We start from the raw sequence: 21962 nt of genomic DNA, 5'->3' as shown, positions 1-21962 counted from the left end.
TCAACGTGAGAAACTTTTTGGAGCCAAGTCCGGCTCGGCGTCAACACTGGCATTGAGATCAGAGGCGTCGACATCAACGTTGAGCATCATACCGGAGTTGAAGCATTGATAGGCATGGCTGCTGCTAGACCAGCAAACACTGGAAGCAGTGAGGCATTGAGTGGATCTCCATATAGTTCAAACTTCTCTTACTGACCTTTAAATGCATCCACTCTGCAGCCCCCCATTACCTCTCATCTCTCCCTACATTCCTCCCCGTGAACTCCACTCTTGTCGTCCCCCTTCTCCTCCACTGCTAACTCCAGGCAAGATGGGCGTCCTTCTCACAGGGTCGCCCAAATCGGCATAATTGAAAGCCGATTTTGGGCGTCCTCAACTGCTGTCCGTCGCGGGGATGACCAAAGTTCACGGGGGCATGTCGGAGGCGTAGCGAAGGCAGGACTGGGGCATGCCTAACACATGGAAAAAAGAAGGGTGTCCTTGATGAACGCTTGGACAACTTTACCTGGTCCTTTTTTTCTTACGACCAAGCCACAAAAATGTGCCCTAAATGACCAGATGACCACCGGAGGGAATCGGGGATGACCTCCCCTTACTCCTCCAGTGGTGACTAACTCCCTCCCATCCTCAAAAAAAAAAATTGTAAAAATATTTTTCCAGCCTCTGTGCCACCCTCAAATATCATACCCAGCTCCATGACAGCAGTATGCAGGTCCCTGGAGCAGTTTTAGTGGGTGCAGTTCACTTCAGACAGGCAGACCCAGGCCCATCCCACCCACCTTTTACACTTATAGTGGTAAATGTGAGCCCTTCAAAACCCACCAGAAACCCACATGTAGGTGCCCCCCTTCACCCATAAGGACTGTGGTAGTGGTGTACAGTTGTGGGGAGTGGGTTTTGGGGGGCCCAGCACACACGGTAAGGGAGCTATGCACCTGGGAGCAATTTCTGAAGTCCACTGCAGTGCCCCCTAGGGTGCCTGGTTGGTGTCTTGGCATGTGAGGGGGACCAGTTCACTACGAATGCTGGCTCCTCCCACGACCAAATGGCTTGGATTTTGTCGTTTCTGAGATGGGCATCCTCGGTTTCCATTATCGCCGAAAACCGGGGACGACCATCTCTAAGGTCAACCTAAATTTTGCGATTTGGGCGTCCCCGACCGTATTATCGAAACAAAAGATGAATCCCCATCTTGTTTCAATAATAGGGGTTTCCCTGCCCCTTCGTGGGGACGTCCTGCGCAGACGTCCTCAGGAAAACTTGGGCGCCCCTTTCGATTATGCTCCTCCACATCTCCTTGTGACTCTGGGCAAGACACAACCCTCCATTGCCCCAGGTACAAAATATGTACCTGTATATAATATGTAAACCACTTTGATTGTAATCACAGAAAAGTGGCATATCAAATCCCATCCCTTTTCCCCTTATTTATTGTTTAAATTCTTGATTTGCTTGCTAAATATTTATTTATAATGCCTTTATTTTACTTATATTTGTTGTGTTTTGTACCACAAGAATAGGCTTATAGCATGTAATAGCTAAGTGTTAAAACTGGTTAGATTATATTGGCTCCCATTAAAGCCAGGATCTCGTTCAAGCTATGTACCTTTATATTCCACATATTGCATGGACTGGTTCCAGATTATATGAACCATTTAATAGAAAGATCTTCATATTCTGGCAAATGACATACAACAATGACTGGACAGCACAAACAGACTCCTTAAACTATCTCTTGGAATGGGATAAAAGATGCAAAGACATACTGGATGATATAGCACCCTTATGAAGAAAAATATCATGTAAATGCAACTCGATACCATGGTTCAACAACGAACTGAAAAAACTAAAAACACAAACCAGGAAACTTGAAAAAGCATGGAAAAAAAATAAAAGATGAAAACACACTCAACACATGGAAACAATCACTAAGAAAATACAAATACGCAATAAAACAGACCAAAAGATCATACTATAAAACCAAAATAGGGACTGACTACAAAGACACGAAGAAATTATACCAACTCATGAACAAACTCCTAGACACCAACTTGGTCACTTCATCGAATACAGACATTCCATCTGCAGATAAACTTGCCAATTATTTCAATGAAAAAATTGTAAATCTACGCAACACGCTACCTCACGACAACCCAGACATAGAAAATTTCCTCAATAAACTGGACCCAACTGCTGGAGAATACCCGACTGACCGAACCTGGTTAAACTTTGCCCCCCCCTTAACGTCGATACAGTTGCACAGGCGATCAGCAGGTTCTCTAACACTCACTGCTATCTAGACACCTGTCTTAACTACCTAATGACATCCGCCCCTGACTGCTTCATCGCAGACTTCACATCCCACCTAAATTACATGCTTCAACAGGTCTCTTCCCAAAGGAAAATGGCAACATTCTACTCACCCCAATACCAAAAGACACCACGAAAAAAGCAAATGAAATCACAAACTACCGACCAGTAGCATCCATCCCGCTGTCAGTCAAACTGATGGAAAGCATGGTAGCCAAACTTACTGACTATATACACAAATTCTCAGTATTACACGAATCCCAGTCAGGAGTTTGCCCACTACACAGCACAGAAACAGTACTACTCACTCTTCTAGCCAAATTCAAGCAGGAAATAGCAACAGGCAAAAATATCCTCCTCCTCCAATTTGACATGTCTAGTGCATTCGACATGGTAAACCACAATATACTACTAAGATTGCTAGATAAGTTCGGGATGATGGTAACATACTTAGCTGGATCAATGGTTTCCTAACCACAAGAACATATCAAGTAAAATCAAAATCAACCATATCATCACCATGGAAGGCAGACTGCTGAGTACCACAAGGATCACCGCTATCACCAATCCTCTTCAACCTAATGATGACCCCTTTAGCCATGACCCTATCCAACCTAGGCCTGAACCCTTTCATATATGCAGACGATGTCACAATATACATTCCCTACAAATCTAATCTGACAGAAATCACCAATGAAATCAAGAGCAGCTTGAACATCATGGACTCCTGGGCAAACGCATTTCAACTAAAACTCAACAAAGAAAAAACACATTGTCTCATCCCAACACAGCGCGGACAACCCTACAATTATCAGCACCCCAGATCACACCCTCCCTATCTCAGACAGCCTGAAAATCCTCGGCGTTATAATAGACCACAACCTAACACTAGAGAAACAAGTGATATCCACAACTAAGAAAATGTTTTACTCAATGTGGAAACTTAAACGCGTGAAACAATTCTTCGCGAGAGAAACATTTCACAACCTGATACAATCAATGGTAGTAAGTCACATAGACTACTGCAATGGAATCTATGTGGGATGTAAAGAACAAACATTAAAGAAACTTCAGACCGCCCAGAACATGGCAGCCAGGCTTATCTTCAGAAAAACCCGATTTGATAGCGCAAAACCCCTCCGCGAAAAACTACACTGGCTCCCAATCAAAGAACGTATTTCTTTCAAGATCTGCACAATGGTTCACAAAATTATCTACGGTGAAGCTCCGGGATACATGACAGACCTGATTGACCTACCAACCAGAAATACTTCAAAATCAACACGAGCATACCTAAACCTACACTACCCAAGCTGCAAAGGACTCAAATACAAATCAACTTATACATCCAATTTTTCCTACATAAGTACACAATTGTGGAATGCACTTCCAAAAGCCTTGAAAATTATGTACGACCACCTACACTTCAGGAGAACACTAAAAACATTTGTTTAAAAAGGCATACCCTACCAACCCAACATAAAAGCCTGACCGCTGCAACACAACATAACCAAAATACAGAATGGACACAACAAAACCAAAATACAGTATGGACACAATAAAACCAAAATACAGAATGGACACAACACAATTCTTCCGCGTATGATGCCCCTATGTGGCTATTCCACATGAACTTTATCCTCTCTCATGTGGCACTACCGTATGAACCTTATCTATCTCAACATCACTCTGTATTTGTTTACACCGGAGTCTGCATTCGCATCTCTGGCACTATGTAAGCCACATTGAGCCTGCAAATAGGTGGGAAAATGTGGGATACAAATGTAACAAAAAATATATATATAAAGCCTTCCTTGGAACCAGGGATCCTCTCATACTTCGTCTACCAAATTTTAAAAACGTGGTATATAAATCAGTACTTTCTGCTGATTTCACCTACATTGGAAACAAATGTTGTAGTTTATTTGCTAATCTGTTACTCTCATCCACTTCATCATACTACTTCACTACTGCTGAAATTCAAATTCTGTATTTTTAATCTAAACTGTAAGCCACGTTGAACTGAAGTTTGTTTTCGGAATAATGTGGGATATAAATGTCATAAATAACAGTAGCAGCTCAGATTTTTTTTGATTATAGTAAACATTTTTCTCCCTCTTATGATGGGGAGATTCTGTTCATTGATTTATGGTTTATATTTATAGGCTGCCTCTTTTTTTTTTTTTTTTTTTTTTTGCATAAAAATGCAACTCAAAACATGATGCCTTTGCTTATCATATTTTTTGTGTTGTGAACAGCCTTTGGATTGAATTTATGTTCAATGAATGTGCTCTGTAAGTGTAACATAGCATAAAAATTACACGTATACTAGATTGTGCTGCTGTCGCTGCTGCTACAGTGTCCTTGGTTTTCTTTGCTATGGTCTGAGGTTTGTTTACCTGGGCATTGATGAATTATGAACCTGTTTGTGTTTCCATGGATGCGCAAGGAGCTATAAGCTGCTGACACACCTTGTATCCATGAAGGCAGCTTATAGCTTCATAAGAGAACTCATCAGCTGGTGTGCAAAAATGTTTGTTTAAGGTGTATCTTTACAAACATGTTACCTCAGGTGGAACATGACAGAGGTAGGCAGGACTTGCGTCAGCATTTTACTGTTCTTAGCACCTGAAGTGTTTCACCTTCTAATATTCAAAGTCAAGAAGCCACAAGTTTGTTTATTTTTTTTTCTGGGCATTAATCTATTCTTAGAATGCTAGGGATTTCCTCTTTATAAAAAATAAAGGAAAATTGACTTTATTGTAAACTAGAAACATTCTGTAATACCCTGTGGCTGGCTTCTTAACATGAGGTAAGCCTTCTATGAGAAGAGATTTTCACTTTATCACTGTGGTATTGACCCTTGAAAAAGTAATTTCTTGTGGTCAGTAAGGTGGTGTGGTGAAGTGTACCTCATATTACTGTTTGTTTTCAGGACCAAGTTCCGGCCTTTCTTGTGGAAGAATGTAAACACTTTCAGTCATTTTTCCTTCACATAGATGAGCTGAAGGTGTGTAGTGTTGAAAACTGACATCACTCATTGTTCAGACTGAGCCACCAGTAGACCCATCTGATGTTATTATCTCGTAAGGTTAGACTTCTGGTGCTATACTTGTAGACCTGAGCATGTCTGCTCCTTTAAATAAATGCATAGGGCCGATTTCATAGCTGCAGTGATCAGAGGACAGTTCTCTAAAACAGCCTTGCTGAAAACTTGCACTGGCTCTAAGAATTGAGGCCCAAGACTCATACAGCAAACTAAAATAGAACTGGGGTAAGGACATGGCAGTATCCCTTGAAAAACTGGACTTTTTTTTTTTATTTGTACCCCGCGCTTTCCCACTCATGGCAGGCTCAATGCGGCTTAGGTACTTATTTGTACCTGGGGCAATGGAGGGTTAAGTGACTTGCCCAGAGTCACAAGGAGCTGCCTGTGCCTGCAGTGGGAATTGAACCCAGTTCCCCAGGACCAAAGTCCACCACTTTAACCACTAGGCCACTCCTCCACTCCAGGTCAGGTCACTTGCTGGAGTGTACCCTTCCGCAACAAAGAGCAGCTGCCAGTCATAGGCTTAGTATGGATTAGGCCACTTGATACTGCAAGGGCAATCTGAGTCTATGCTCCTTTCTCAGAATCTTATGTTGCTGACGTCATAACTTTTGTTACTACTGGTATATGATTTTTTTTTTAATTATGTAATTGGTAAGACTGAAAGAAAATCAAAGTTCGCTCAAGCCCATCCTGTGTTTGATGGTCTAGCAGTTCTTTATGCTTGATAGTCCAGGATAAGGCAGAAAAACAAACAAACAAAAATCTTCCAGAGGTGATATTCAGGTCATTATAGCTGGATATACTCATTTTCCTAGCATTTATCTGTGTCACTATACCTGCCAGTTAAACTTCCTTTAAAACAGTGGTTCTCAACTAGTGTGTTGGGACATATAATTTGACATAGATAGCAGGCCCATGCTTTCTTTAATAACCACATGTGCCTGACTAGAAAGTGCACAAAGTTAAGAGCCAGATTTTTGAAATCCCCATAAATGCCTCCCAGTTCTGCTTCCTCTACCTCTAGTGATGACTGTTACTGCCAACCCAGCTGGAATTCTTGCAGGTTTGCTTCCCCCCTCCGTTCCACCAGCAGTCAACACCACTGCATCCTGAACCTACCTGAGCTTCTAACACAATCACTGCTGCCACCAGCTTGAGCTGCATATGCTGCCTCTTGCTCACTCCTCTGTGACTGCAGTCACTACTTTCAGCCTGACTGAGATGTGAAGTGCTGCTTCCTCCCCCAGCAATCAACACTATGATGAAAATTAAGATCTGTGCTCCTGCCAACTGCAATCTGTGCCTGTGAAACATGGAAAATGACTACAAAGACAGCACCAAAATGGAAGTGACTCACGGAGGTTCCAAGAAATTGTAGCTGACTGAAAAGTCTTGTATGACTTGGGACATATTTCTAAGGCTGCATAATTATCAACATCCCAAAATTGCAGTTTAATGGACACCAACAAATGGGAAGAGAAGAGAGAGAGAAACCACAAAAGACCTGCTGTGGCATATTCAGAGAAGAACTTGGTACTAGCTGGGAAGAGATGTAAACTACTGTGATCATTCAAACGCTCTGGAGAATATTTGCATCCTGACATGCCTGGGTGCACAGATGTGGACCTAAGTAAGACTGTTGGTGGAGCGGGATTGGAGATAGTGGCAGTAGGGGGCTATCATGGTTTGGGAGGGAGGGAAAAGTTACATTGTGTTCTACTCTGATACCACCTCTGATACACTGATTAGGATGCAGTCATTTGTTATAATGATTACTTAATTTGAAATGTATTTTATGTTTTATCAGATTATATAGTTTCCAGATTTGCTTTGGTTATCTTTTATTATTTATTTATTTGTTACATTTGTATCCCACATTTTCCCACCTATTTGCAGGCTCAATGTGGCTTACATAATACTGGAGAGACGTTCGCAGACTTCGGTGTGAACAAATACAGAGTGATGTTGTGTAGGATAAGGCTCATGTGGAACGGTCACATTAGGGAATCGTAAAGCGGAAGAATTGTGTTATGTCCATTGTGTACTTTAGTGTTGCTGTGTTGCAGAGTTCAAGCATTTAAGCATTATAACCCGCTTAGAACCGAATAGGTACAAATGGTCAACAAATTCTGTTGTTTTTGTTATTATTTTGCATGTGTTGTACCTCAGGGATCACTTCTGACCCCTATTCTGTTTGTTTTCATGGCTGCCTTGACCAGCCTGATCCAGACTTTGGAATTAACCCCTTTTGTTTATGCTGATGATATCCAGATTTTGTCTGGCATAGATCCATTGAATCCACAAGACATTTAGTCAACACAAAGCTTGCCATGCTTACCACCTGGCTGAAAGCTAACAGCTGAATCCTGACCAAACAAGAACTCTTCTGTTTACCAGGAAGGAAATCACATCACTCTTCTGTTCCATTGTTATTGCTGCCTCCCGGATCTCCCTTGCAACATCAGTGAAAATACTGTATGTAACTTTGGATCCTGAATTGAATTTACTTCTTCATGTCTTCGACTTAGTGAGTAAATGCTTTTTCAAATAAAATGATTTGCTCAAAAAACTTTTTAATGATAGAAAAAAAGCCCTACAGACCTTGTTACGTGCTCTGGTAATAAACAGTTGGGACTATTGTAATGCCTTATTCCATGGTCTTTGCACAATAGATTTTAGACTTCTACAGCTGATCCAAAATTTGACCACATCACCCCATGTTTGGAAAATGAGAACTGGTTGCCTGTTTACTATAGAATATGTTTTTAATATATTCATGTTAGTCCACAAAATCTGTTATATCAGAATACTCTTCTTGTCATTGTTCTTGATCTCCCATTCTTCTCCACATGCATGGTGATCCTCTCAGCAAAACATTTCTGGTAGTCCAAACATTTTAGGCGTGTCAGATTAGATGTTCATCACTCCATTGTTAGGGTCACCGGTCCCATTCTCTAGAACACTCTGCCATTACATTTGTGATTAGAAACTTTTTTTCTAGATGTTTAAGAGAGGTTTCAAAACATATTTTTTCATTAAGGCCTTTAACACTTAGGTTTCCAGTTGTTGGATAACTATTTGTAAGAAGCAGTATGTGAGGGAAATACCACTAATCACCATTAGGTGTTAGGGGTAGGATAAAGACATGTAAATAATAAATGTGAAGAACTCTGGAATAAAACCACATCCTTATTTAGCTGACCTAAGTTCTACTTCTCTCTGGATATACACTGATAAACTGCAAGGACACATGCAAGTAATAACAGTAACAAAGGGATTTTTTTTAAAGGATTGAATATGGAACATAAATGAACAGAACAAAAATTATAATAAAAGTTCTTGAAATGCTAGAGTGAACACTAGCCAGGTATCAATTAGAATGAAACACACACTCTTCCTATGTCAACTACCACCTGTGTACCCCAGCAGTATAGTGATTACAGATCTTGATTTATACAATCTGGGTAGGTGTTGTAAATCTCTTCCTTCTCGAGGATGACTAGAACAGCAGGTGTTTGCCTTGCCACAGGTGGTGCTCGCTGTTTATTTTCAGCTATTCCTGGAGATCTGATGCTCTGGAGTATCGTATGTGTTCCTCAGATGAGATGAAGAAGAAGTAGATATAGGAAGGTTGTTATCTTTTGCCACAGCAGGTGCCTTTTTATATCATTATGATATCACCATTGTCTTTGATGATAACATCGTAGAAAGTGATTGGCTAGACAAACCACAGGAATGTCTTATGATGTTACTCTGGAGGTTTTTCCCTGAATTCTGGGCTTCAGGCAGGCTGGGTTGATATAGCCAAGGGTCCTTTTCAAATTGCCCACATTCCTTCTTGCTTTCATCAGTCGAGTCGCTATCTGGTCAGTTGTAACAGGGTCACAGGTTTTTTTCTTCAGAAAAGCATGTCTGGGCAAAAGCCTTTCTTTAGTTTAGCATAGAGCACTGCATATTTTGGGGCCATTTTACTAAGCTGCGTAGGCGCCTACACGCGCCCAGCATGCGTCAATTTGGAGTTACTGCCCGGCTACCATGAGGCCTGGGCAGTAATTTCATTTTTTACGCGCGTCTGCTACACGCACTGGAAAATAACTTTTATCTTCCTGCACACAAAGGAAACCGGGCAGGCGTGAGACCTTACCGCTAAGCCAATGGCTGGCAGTAAGGTCTCAGACCCAAAATGGATTTGTGCCAATTTTAATTTTGCCGCATGTCCATTTTCGGCAAAAATTTTTAAAAAGGCATTTTTTATAGGAGCGCTAAAAAATGGATCTGCGCTCGCCCAAAACACGTGCCTACACTAGTGCAGCCCATTTTTCGGCGCACCTTAGTAAAAGGACCCCTTTGTGAGCTGTGTAGGATGTACCGCAGATCTGGTATAATCAAGCTGTCTAATACGCTGCTTATATTATGCCAGGGGCTTTTACCCCTACAGGTACCAGAGTGCTCAAGTTCTGGGATCTATAGCAGCAGTGTTCTGTTTATGGTCTCCTTTTTTTTTTTTTTTAAATTTTGTAGAAGTCTTTATTAAGTATTGAAAATGCAGTAAATTGAAACAAATACAATTCCCAACTTATTAGGAAATCTCAATAAGAAAAAGTTTTGACAACAAAGGCATAAACTTCTAACTTTTTTGGAAGAACTTTTTCAGAGGAGAACCGTCCCTTTTACACCCAAACCCCCACCCTTGTCAGGTCCAACCCCTTCCTGAAACCCCCCCCTCCCCATCCTAAACCCCCCTATCCACCCCACCCACGTCCAATTAACAAGAACAGTTGGTCTTGAGGTTACCAAATGGCCTCCCACTTAGTAAGGATATGACAACGCGTCACCCAGAGTTTCTCCATTTCACAAATGTACCAAAGTTTATTCAACCAATGAAGAAGAGAAGGAATTAAAGGAGACTTCCACCGAGAGGCCAAAGTCACCCTGGTGGTTGATATTGCATGTCTCATCAACAAAGCTTGGGATTTTGTGAGCCCTGGAGGCTTCTTAGGAAATAGAATAAATTCTGGAGCCCATTTAATAGGTTTTGCTAACCATCTCTGAAGCTTAAATTGAATGGCCTTCCAATAAGCACGTATCTTAGCACAAGACCATCAAATATGGCCCATCGTACCTTTTTGCCCACACCCCCGCCAGCACAAAGGAGAAGCAGAGGGAAACGTGGTGCATGCAAACCAGAGTAAGATACCATCTATATAGTACCTTGACCACATTTTCTTTAAAGGAAACAGATATCGACATTTTCAATAAGGCCCTTTCCAAGAGATTCCAGTTGTCATCCCCGATTTTAACCCCCAGCTCTCGATGCCAATGTAAGCGATGTAGCAATTGGGGATGCAATTTTGTCCTCTGATATTTATATAAACAAGATAAAAGCCCCCTTGTACCTTTAGAATCCTCACAAAAGTCTTCAAGAAAAAGAGTCCTCCCGCAGTACCCTGGCCTTCACCTCTGGAGAGGAGAGGAAATGCCGCAACTGAGTGTAGGCATAAACCTCGTTCGGCAAAACAGGATATTCCTCCGCAAGTGCAGAAAAAGAGATCAACCCATCGTCCTCAAAAAGCTGACCCGGCAAGCCCAAATGAGGGCCAGTGAGTAAAGGGCCCTGTTACAAGACCTGAAGGAAAGAGAGAGTTATACACTATCAGAAGCATTTTCGAAAGAGAAGGACACCCATCTTCCGACAAATCGGGAGATGGGCGTCCTTCTTTCAGGGTCGCCCAAATTGGCATAATCGAAAGCCGATTTTGGGCGTCCTCAACTGCTTTCCGTCGTGGGGACGACCAAAGTTCACGGGGGCGTGTCGGCAGTGTACCGAAGGCGGGACGGGGGCGTGGTTAAGAGATGAGTGTCCTCGGCCGATAATGGAAAAAAGAAGGGCGTCTCTCACGAGCATTTGGCCGACTTTACTTGGTCCCTTTTTTCAAGACCAAGCCTCAAAAAGGTGCCCGAACTGACCAGATGACCACCGGAGGGAATCCGGGATCACTCCCCTTACTCCCCCAGTGGTCACCAACCCCCTCCCACCCAAAAAAAATATTAAAAAACATTTTTTCAGCCGCTATGCGAGCCTCAAATGTCATACCCAGCTCCATCACAGCAGTATGCCGGTCCCTGGAGCAGTTTTTAGTGGGTGCAGTGCACTTCAGGCAGGCAGACCCAGGCCCATCCCCCCCACCTGTTACATTTGTGGTGGTAAATGGGAGCCCTCCAAAACCCACTGTACCCACATGTAGGTGCCCCCTTCACCCCTAAGGGCTATGGTAGTGGTGTACAGTTGTGGGGAGTGGGTTTGGGGGGGCTCAGCACCTTTTCCTATATCGGCACTCATTTGTGGAATACATTGCCTAAATCTGTAAAAACGGTTCAAGATCTGACTTTCAGGAAGTCTCTCAAGACCTACTTATTTGGGCAAGCTTACCCTAAAGATCCTGTCCTTCCTCTGTGATTCCTGGACTTCAACTCATATAAAGATCTTGTGGACTTAACTACTTTCTCTTAACCCTGTACCTTCCCACCACCCGTATCATTTTCAATTTATTGTACTTTCCTGTTTGTTATCTAAATGTTGTAAGCCACATTGAGCCTGCCAGCGGTGGGAAATTGTGGGGTATAAATGATATAAATAAATAAATGTATAGAGAAAGTCAAGTAAGCGAAAATACAAAGATAATGAAAACCCTGAGAACCCATCAAAACCATTACAACATTCAGAATTCTCCCCACCAGATAGTAGCCCCCCCCCCCCAAAACCACACCCTCCCCCCCGCCCACCATCAACCACCAGACAGAAGTCAACCAAGACCACTGAATGGGAAATGAGTATTATTTATTACATTTGTACCCCGCGCTTTCCCACACATAGCAGGTTCAATGCGGCTTACATTGTAACTAGAATAACAAAGTCTTGTAAGGAGAAATATTACAAGCTGAATAAACATAATAATAGGGAGGTTTTAAATAAATGAGTTGGATACGGGAAGATAAACAGAGATAGGATAAGCAAAAAGGATAGGGATAGAGAGGGATATGGTATAGTAAGCCCCTCCGGTGCCCAGAAGCCCACTCAAATCTCCTCCCACTTCCCCTCTCCCACATACACGCATGTTCCTAATCTGCCATGCTAAAGAAGGAAAAAGCCACACACACACACCTCCCCCCACCCTCCTCTGTCTCACAACCCCACTAACAAACCAACCCCCTTTAAATCTTACCGCAAAAGTCCCTTACACACTCCAGTCAAACCAATACGTAGGTCAATGAACCAAGCCAGGGCAGTAAGTACATAAGTACATAAGTACATAAGTAGTGCCATACTGGGAAAGACCAAAGGTCCATCTAGCCCAGCATCCTGTCACCGACAGTGGCCAATCCAGGTCAAGGGCACCTGGCACGCTCCCCAAACGTAAAAATATTCCAGACAAGTTATACCTAAAAATGCGGAATTTTTCCAAGTCCATTTAATAGCGGTCTATGGACTTGTCCTTTAGGAATCTATCTAACCCCTTTTTAAACTCCGTCAAGCTAACTGCCCGTACCACGTTCTCCGGCAACGAATTCCAGAGTCTAATTACACGTTGGGTGAAGAAAAATTTTCTCCGATTCGTTTTAAATTTACCACACTGTAGCTTCAACTCATGCCCTCTAGTCCTAGTATTTTTGGATAGCGTGAACAGTCGCTTCACATCCACCCGATCCATTCCACTCATTATTTTATACACTTCTATCATATCTCCCCTCAGCCGTCTCTTCTCCAAGCTGAAAAGCCCTAGCCTTCTCAGCCTCTCTTCATAGGAAAGTCGTCCCATCCCCACTATCATTTTCGTCGCCCTTCGCTGTACCTTTTCCAATTCTACTATATCTTTTTTGAGATACGGAGACCAGTACTGAACACAATACTCCAGGTGCGGTCGCACCATGGAGCGATACAACGGCATTATAACATCCGCACACCTGGACTCCATACCCTTCCTAATAACACCCAACATTCTATTCGCTTTCCTAGCCGCAGCAGCACACTGAGCAGAAGGTTTCAGCGTATCATCGACGACGACACCCAGATCCCTTTCTTGATCCGTAACTCCTAACGCGGAACCTTGCAAGACGTAGCTATAATTCGGGTTCCTCTTACCCACATGCATCACTTTGCACTTGTCAACATTGAACTTCATCTGCCACTTGCACGCCCATTCTCCCAGTCTCGCAAGGTCCTCCTGTAATCGTTCACATTCCTCCTGCGACTTGACGACCCTGAATAATTTTGTGTCATCGGCGAATTTAATTACCTCACTAGTTATTCCCATCTCTAGGTCATTTATAAATACATTAAAAAGCAACGGACCCAGCACAGACCCCTGCGGGACCCCACTAACTACCCTCCTCCACTGAGAATACTGGCCACGCAATCCTACTCTCTGCTTCCTATCTTTCAACCAGTTCTTAATCCATAATAATACCCTACCTCCGATTCCATGACTCTGCAATTTCTTCAGGAGTCTTTCGTGCGGCACTTTGTCAAACGCCTTCTGAAAATCCAGATATACAATATCAACCGGCTCCCCATTGTCCACATGTTTGCTTACCCCCTCAAAAAAATGCATTAGATTGGTGAGGCAAGACTTCCCTTCACTAAATCCGTGCTGACTTTGTCTCATCAGTCCAGGTTAAAGCAAATAAAAACAGTACGCTTTCCCTTTGCTTTATGAATAAATCTCGTCTCCCACGAGCACACACATAACCACTCTACCTTATAAAGGAGATAGAAGAGAGAGAGGAAAGAAAGAGAAAAAAAACCAAAACAAAAAACCCCTCATTCTCCACACATATCCACACCCCTCCCCTCCAACCAAAATACACAAATCATCCAGCCTAAAATCTTATATCCAAAGTACCCTTCAGGATCCAAGCGATCCATAACCTTAATCAAATGTCCAAATAAAGTCAAAAGGAGCAAGTCAAGTAAGAGCAGCAGGTTTCTTCGCTTTATAGGTCACTCGCTTCCATCTCTGCAACTTGGCCTTTGTCGACAGGGCAAGATCTACAGGCGGTGCTGCTTGATATACCAAACCAGAATCATGCAGAATCGTCCAGGCCTCAGTGAGATGACGAATACGATGCAATTTCCGTAAAACAGAGTGCAAAAGGAAAAGCCCAGCGGTATGAAATCTTTTCCTTAATCAAAATATCCAGAGCAGGTTTCATGGCTCGCCTCTGGGCCAGAGTAAACAGCGATAAATCTTGATAGACCCCCACTTTGGCATTGTTATACTCCACCGAGGACTTCTGACGGGCACTCTGCAGCATGCGTTCTTTAAAGGTATATGAGGCAAAGCGTGCTATGATGTCCTGAGGGCGATTGTCTGCCTGTTTCCCCAGTGCTCTATGCGCTGTCTCAATCACACACTCACTTGGATCCAGATCTGTGCCCGCCAGCTTATCACAGATTGTACGCACTATAGTGGAGACATCCTTTGAATCACCTGCTTCTGGTACTCTGTGAAAGTGGAGATTATTTTGGCGTCCTCTGTTCTCTAAGTCATCGACCTTATACTGGAGATCTTCGTAATGAGCCAGCACTTGAGAGAGTTGAGAGTTTGCGGTAGTCATCTGTTCCGCATGCTCATCCATATGCACCTCTAAGTCCTCCACTCGGCCCCCCAATTCATGGAGATTAGTGCTAATGGCGGCCATGCGCGCCAAGATTTCCTCTTTGGAGGATTTAATCTCCACACGTATTGCACCCAAACTTTTAGTTAAGTCATTAGACAGCCTCCTTTTAGAGCAGGCATGTTGTGCTTCTATCTGGGACAGGGCCAAGTCTGAATCGGAGTGGGAGAAGCATGCGGGCGACACATGGTGTTGAATGCCCTTACCCGATTGCCTCATGGAATGGCACTTGCCCTCCTTCCGAGCCGCCGATGCAGCCTTACTCATGTAGAATTAAGCTTCTCGGTGTCAGTGGTAATGAAGGGAGACCGAAATCGGGCCGGATGGTGGCAGATTTTGCTAATGAAGGTAGGAAGGTGCAGGAGCTAAGAACTCAAGCAGCCATCCAGCACCGTGACGTCACTTCCTCCCCCCTGTTTATGATCTCCTTTTCCGTAGAATTTGTGCTTTCTTATTTCTCTATCTTTAATTTTATAATGTATATGTAATATATTTACAATTGATATTGTAATGTAAATGGGTAAAAAAAAGTTTGTTTTTAAATTTTAAAGAGGGCTTACCTGAGCCCTGGGGGTTCTGTGGTGGCCCAGAGTGTTTTTGGGCCGTTTTGGGGCGGTCTGGGGTCAGTCCTTTGTTGGAACCCATTCGGGGGTCTGTCCTGATCTGGGCAGGTTCCGAACCTCTTCGGGCTGTTCTTGGCCCAATTTCCATCTGACATTGGTGGCCAGTAGCCAGTTTGGGGGCTGGGGAAAGCTCTGGGGCTCTTTGGGGTCTGGCAGCACTCAAGCCCGTTTAGCCACGTCACCATCAGACCACAGAATGAGCTCTGGAAAAGGCAGGCCAGCAGGAGAATCCCCTGCTTCAGGCCTGGTCGGAGCCAGGATCGTTCTGGGCATATGCAAACTTTTGTGCATGCTCAGAATGACCCCAGAGCCTGTGGTAGGCCACAATTGAAGCTGGAGCCTTGATTTTATAGGCTTCCCTATTGCTCCTTTTTCTGTCTAGTGTAGTCTATGTATTTTGTTTTTAAGGTAATTTTTATATGCATTTTTATATAATCTGATTAAAATAGTGGACAACGCAGAATATAAATATTTAAAATAAATATATGCAGCAGCATTTCAGGGTTTATAGGAATTATGTTCTGGGCATAGTTTAGGTGGTCCTTTAAAAGCAGACGTACTGAGTATTTTAGACTGGCGAATACATATATCTAGGTAAATTTTCCCATCAACATTTACACCTGCTTTGAGTTGTTCATAAGTCTTGGCTCTTATCTAAAATCTCATTTGGACGAGGGCTTGAGGGGTGAATTATGCTTACCTCTCTGGCATTCAAAAACCACCTCAGGCTGCCAAAGTGTTAGTCGGGACGTGAGACCTTGGACCTAGGCCGAGGCCTAAAATAGCTTTTAGGCCAAGGCCTAGGATGGACTGAAGAGGTACAATACACGACCCCAGCTACCAATCCCTGCACAGACACACACAACCAATCTTACACTACCAGAAAGGGGAAGATAGGGCATTCAGGCGGGCCTCACGGCCTATCTGGAACCGATACACTCAGAACTCAAGCATGTGGGCCTCACGGCCTACCTGGAACCAATACACTCTTTGGGAGGGGAGAAAGAGACTAAACGAGGTGTCCCATACCGGGGACTGGGGCACCGGCAACACCCTTTGTGCTAGCGGTCAAGGAGAAAAGGTAGCATACACAGGAACACGACAAACGATACTGTAGGCAGAGAACCTCAGCAAAACAGGAAAAGGACAGTACTCAGTAACCAGGAGGCAGTACAGTAAAGGAAGTATTGGAACAGTCATGAAGGGACGACTGCATTAACCAGATAACTGCCAGAGGTAGAGAAGCTCTGCAGATGAAGGGTTTAAACCCAGCTCAGCACACATACAGAAAGCTGAGGCAGAGAATAAGGCAAGTAACATGGAAGCAGAGGAGCTCTGCAGACAAAGGGTTAAACCCAGCTCAGCACACAAACAGAAAGCTGAGGCACAAGGCGGTAATCGGAACCAGGAGCGTAGCCAGACTTCGGTGGGAGGGGGTCCAGAGCCCGAGGTGAGGGGGGCACATTTTAGCCCCCTCCCCGGCGCCGTCGACCCCCCCCCCCGCCATTGCTGACCCCCCCGCCGCCAACTTTGACCCCCCTCCCTGCCGACAACCCTCTCGACCCCTCCCTCCCGTCACCAACCCACCGTCGCCTACCTTTGCTGGCGGGGGACCCCAACCCCCACCAGCCAAGCCGAGGTCTTTGTCTTCCCAATCCCGCGCAAGGCTTCATTCTAGTCTGACGTCCTGCACGTTGTACATGCAGGATGTCAGACTCACAAAAACAGAACGAAGCCTTGCAAGGACGTCAGACTAGAATGAAGCTTTGCGCGGGTATGGGAAGAAGAGGACCTCAGCTCGGCTGGCGGGGGTTGGGGTCCTCCGCCAGCAAAGGTAGGCGACGGCGGGTTGGCAGGAGGGGGGTCGAGAGGGTCGTCGGCAGGGGGGTCCAGGGGCAACTCTACGGGGGCCCAGGCCCCCATGGCCCCATACTGGCTACGCCACTGATCGGAACCACAAAGAAAAACAAACAAACCAACCCCCACCAAGAGAAACAAGGGACAGGACCAGACAGGCAGAAATAAACACAGCATAAGGGAACTCAGAAGGAAGACAGAAAACAAGAAACTGGAGCAGACCGAGAAGTAACTCACCACTCAGCACCAGAGCTACACAGAGATTACCAGGTGAAGGGAGAGGGGTAATTAGCCACACAGGGACAGAGACAGAGCAAACAGAAACTCCAACCAAGAGAGGAGAAATCCTCCACACACGCACAGAGCTAACAGCTCACACAAAGCAAAGGGGTTCACACAAGCACAGAACTAACAGCTCACACAGAGCAAAGGAAACCACAGAGCTAACAGCTCACACAAGCAAAGGAATCCACACAAGCACAGAGCTAACAGCTCACACAAGCACAGAGCTCACACAAGCAAAAGAGGGCTTTAAGCAGGTAAGAGTAAATGCCAAAGCAGGGGTTGCTGGGAGGGGCGAGCTTATGTAGACAGACTGACATCAGCTCGGCCCCTGATGGACCAATCAGGAGCGGTTTCAAGCATTCCCCTGTCTGACTAGTAGGATTCAAGCAGAAACATAACAGAATCATAACACAAAGATTGGAAGATGCTGCTTAATCCATATGCTGTAAGCATACAGATTTCCAAAATCCACCATTTTATACTTGTAAATGTTGTCACTAAAATGTATAAGAAGCAAAGTCTCCTCTTGTATATGCATGTAGCTCCATGGCTACAGTAAAATAAATACATTGAAAGTGTACAATCGTAGTGAAAGTATGATTAATGGCTAAGCTTTGTTGTCACTGAGTTTCGATCTAATTACTGGTATGATTTTTCTTTTCTTAGGATGAAGAGAAAATTTTATTCCTGGGAGGAATGCATGAATCTCCGAGAAGTTAAGGTGTGTGTTTTTTTCAGCTGACAATAATAGAATATCTTTTTCTGGCAAGAGGGTATGGTGGCCCTGTTTCTAACTTCTGCAACAGGATACTCCCATCTGAGCCACAGACAAATATGAAAACAAAATATTGCAACTGTCCTACACTCCCTCTCCTATGCCCACGTTCTCATTTCCCCATGCACCCAAAGTGGGAAAGCAGTATCATTGATGGCAAAAGCAGTAATCAGCTTGAATCGCGGCATGCTTGGCCCCAGGGGAGAGGATGAGTCCTGTAAATGCATGCTTGTTCACCAGCTCTCTCTGCATGTCACTTCATGGGGAGTAGGGTCCATCCCTGTTTCTTGTGACACTATCCACTGCTGATTCTACCTTTTAGGGGATCTTGATCTACTTTTGGCAACAGTGCATTACTTTATTCCTGCATAAGCACACAAGATACCATCACTAGTTACGAGACCATGAGTAGGAAGTCATTTATACCCTGAACAGTCTGTAAAAACATACTTGGTGTTCATGAGCAAGCTATCCAGTCACTGTTCCTCTGTCGTCTTGTATTTACTATGCTAAATTCAATGGTTAGTCTGTGAAGACACCCATCATCTTAATGTATTGGAAGTCAGACCAAAAATATGTAGCTTTTTAACATCACTTGTTATAGAATGCTGAATATAGTACCAAGTTTTGGAGGTCCTGGATATAACTGGATTGTCTTTAGGCGTTGGTACTTGATATTGGACTATGAGTAGATGGATCTCACGCATTCAGGAACAAGCTAGAGATAGACTGCTGTGGAGAGGTCCTGAGAGGTAAAGCTACCATAAAGAAAAGAGAGAAATATACAGCTGGAAGGTGCTGGGTATTATGATCCAGGGAATCTTAACTTAAAATTAATCAGTAGGAAGGTCTTGGGAGACTTTAACATCTATTTCTTATACTCCGTAAGGGCCTCAGGCAGGCACTTGCTTTCTCTACTAGCGGATTTGGATCTTGAACAGTTCATTCATTTCCCCACCCATGAAGCTGGGTAGGCCCTTAATATAGTTTTCTCCTGTGGTTCAGACTCACTAGCCCTTTCTGCTTTCTCTGCTACTCCAGTTCCATGGTCCGATCATTTTCTCATTCAGTTTCAGCTCCCATCTCTCCCGTCTACCTCTGCCTCCCATCCTTCGTCACGCCCTGACTTCTCTGCAGTTACCCTTTCTCTCTTCCCCCCGCCTCTTCTTTTTTTTCCCCATCAGATTTTATTTTCCACTCGCTTGAAGAGCAATCTCAGCTCTGGAATTCTTCTCTAACTACTATGATTTCTACCCATGTTCCAGCCCATATGTGTTCCTCTAAGCCTGCTCATATACCCTGGTATTCAGGTAACTTCAGAACTCTTAAGAGGCAGCTTCGCAAGTTTGAGCGCATTTGGCGCTGTACTAAACTTGTGTCCGATCATCATCGCTACTCCTCCAGTCTGTACTACTATTGTGCTCAGCTCCACCTGGCAAGGCAGAATTATTACTCTTCTATTATCACTAAAGCTACTAATCTCCCCAAGCAACTTTTCAGCATTGTTACTCCTCTGTCCACAATTGGCCTGAAGTCTTCTTGCCCGGACTTTCTGTCTGCATCTGTCTTCTTGTTGTGTTCCTCTTTTTGTGCCTCTCCCCCTCTGTCTCTTTCTCCCTCCCCTTCTCAGTCTCTCCCTCTTCATCTCCTTCTTTCTTTCCTAATTCCTGGTCCCATTTTAATCTTTCCTCTCTTACTGGTCTTGAGAAATTGTTTTCCTCCTTGCCAAAAACCACTTGACCTCTAGATCTGATTCCTCTTTCATGGTTAAATATTAATTTTTTTAGGCCTGCTCCCTCTTGATCTGTCCATGGTCACCAATAGTTTCTCTACTGGGTTGGTTCACACTACTTGGAAAACTTCTATAGTTAAACCTATTATCAAGAAATCATCGCTTGACCCTTATCTGCTGTCCAATCTTGTTTTTCTTTCTAAATTAACTGAAAAAAGTTGTCTTGGAACGGGAGAGGAAGTGACATCACAGACCCGAATGGCATCCTGAAAACGGAGCTCCCTCTGCCAACAATTAGCTCTATTAACAGCTTTCCTCAATGCTATACCACACGTGGTGCATTCCCGACTGGAGGGCACGGAATACTACATGGGTCATGACTGCTTCACGAACAAAAACAGTTGATTTACAAGCTTATGCTTTTCAACAGAAGGCGGTGTCTCTGACTGCGCACCTCGAGGAATATGGTGCCCGGGCAGTGGAAAACCAGCAGCCCCCGCAGGGTAACTCTGCCCGTTGATATTGGTGAGGAGCCTTCACAGCAGCATGGTTCATGGACCACAATATGCACTTGGCTTCAGGAGATTAGAACAGATTTAAAAGCAACGCACCAAGATTTGGCGACGCTGGGAGCAGACCTCCATGGAGAAATAGCGGAATTGGGCAACCGCGTACCTGAAACGGAAGTGGGTCTAGAAGAGCATGCAGAGTCTCTAACTGCACTTGAACAACAGTTACAAGATTAAAAACGAGAAACCTGGTATTTATTAGACAAGGTGGAAGATTTGGAAAATCAGAGCCGTCGCTCCAACATATGGGTTCGTGGGCTGCCAGAGTTACCTGAGTATTCAGATTGTGAAGAAGTTGTGCAGCGCCTCGCGGCCCATCTGCTCTCTGATCCTGATAACCCTCAAGCCCCTGCCTCCATTTGTGTTTAGCGAGCCCATTGAGCTTTGGGGACGAGAAGACCTAATACGCCTAGGGATATCGTGGTATGTTTTGCTGAATTTAAATTGAAAGAAGCCGTGATGCACAAAGCGAGGGCGGCAAGCCCCATTGTGTGGGACAGTTACCCAATAGAGATTTACCACGATCTGTCAACTACCACTCTTAAGCGGCGGAGTAAATTACATCCTCTAACCCACCGATTATGAGAGGAGGGGATTCATTAAAAGTGTCAGCACCCTTTTGTCTTAGTGTTTTACAAAGAGGGCAAACAATACAGAGTGGGCTCGCTGGAAGAGGCACAGGAATTCCTATCTACAGGAGACCTATCCGCCCCACCTGCAAAGCATCAGCAGCTTGGCAGCAAGAAGCTGGACAATCTGAAATGGCACCGGGTATCCCAAGGGAAGGGCCGCCTTAGGAGGCAGGTCTGTGGGAAACAGTCTATACCGTCATCTGGGCCAGGATGAGGCTGACAGTTCCAGAAACTTTGCTATGCTAGATAAGCTGGCCAGATGGCAGTAAGCATTAACAATGGCATGTGTTGAGGTTCAACTAAATTTGACTTGCAGATGGATCAGGGGCTCACTTCCTTCCCCTGCAGACATGTCACAATTTGGTAGACTGACATGTCATAGTTGGCTTTGGGGGGGGGCGGTGGAGGGTCTGGGGGATTCCATATGGTATCTGGTTATCTGGTGGTGGCTG

The 21962-nt window shown here is 44.3% G+C and overlaps 1 protein-coding gene across 4 annotated transcripts in view; it reads left to right on the top strand.

The window, feature by feature from the left end:
* The window catches only part of ICK (intestinal cell kinase), a 233865-nt gene that overhangs the window by 38382 nt on the left and 173521 nt on the right, over positions 1-21962 (top strand). For 3 of the 4 annotated variants that reach the window (XM_030198957.1, XM_030198959.1, XM_030198960.1), the window contains exon 3: positions 18469-18523. In XM_030198957.1, the coding sequence (XP_030054817.1) occupies positions 18469-18523 (55 nt within the window). Of the gene's footprint in view, positions 1-7831; positions 7890-18468; positions 18524-21962 lie in introns of those variants that run through there. The other variant, XM_030198958.1, reaches the window with a different exon arrangement.

This window comes from Microcaecilia unicolor, chromosome 3 (genome assembly GCF_901765095.1).
Source record: "Microcaecilia unicolor chromosome 3, aMicUni1.1, whole genome shotgun sequence".
Classification (NCBI taxonomy): domain Eukaryota; kingdom Metazoa; phylum Chordata; class Amphibia; order Gymnophiona; family Siphonopidae; genus Microcaecilia; species Microcaecilia unicolor.
Note: the sequence above shows the minus strand (reverse complement) of the source record. Positions and strands in the feature narration are given on the sequence as shown.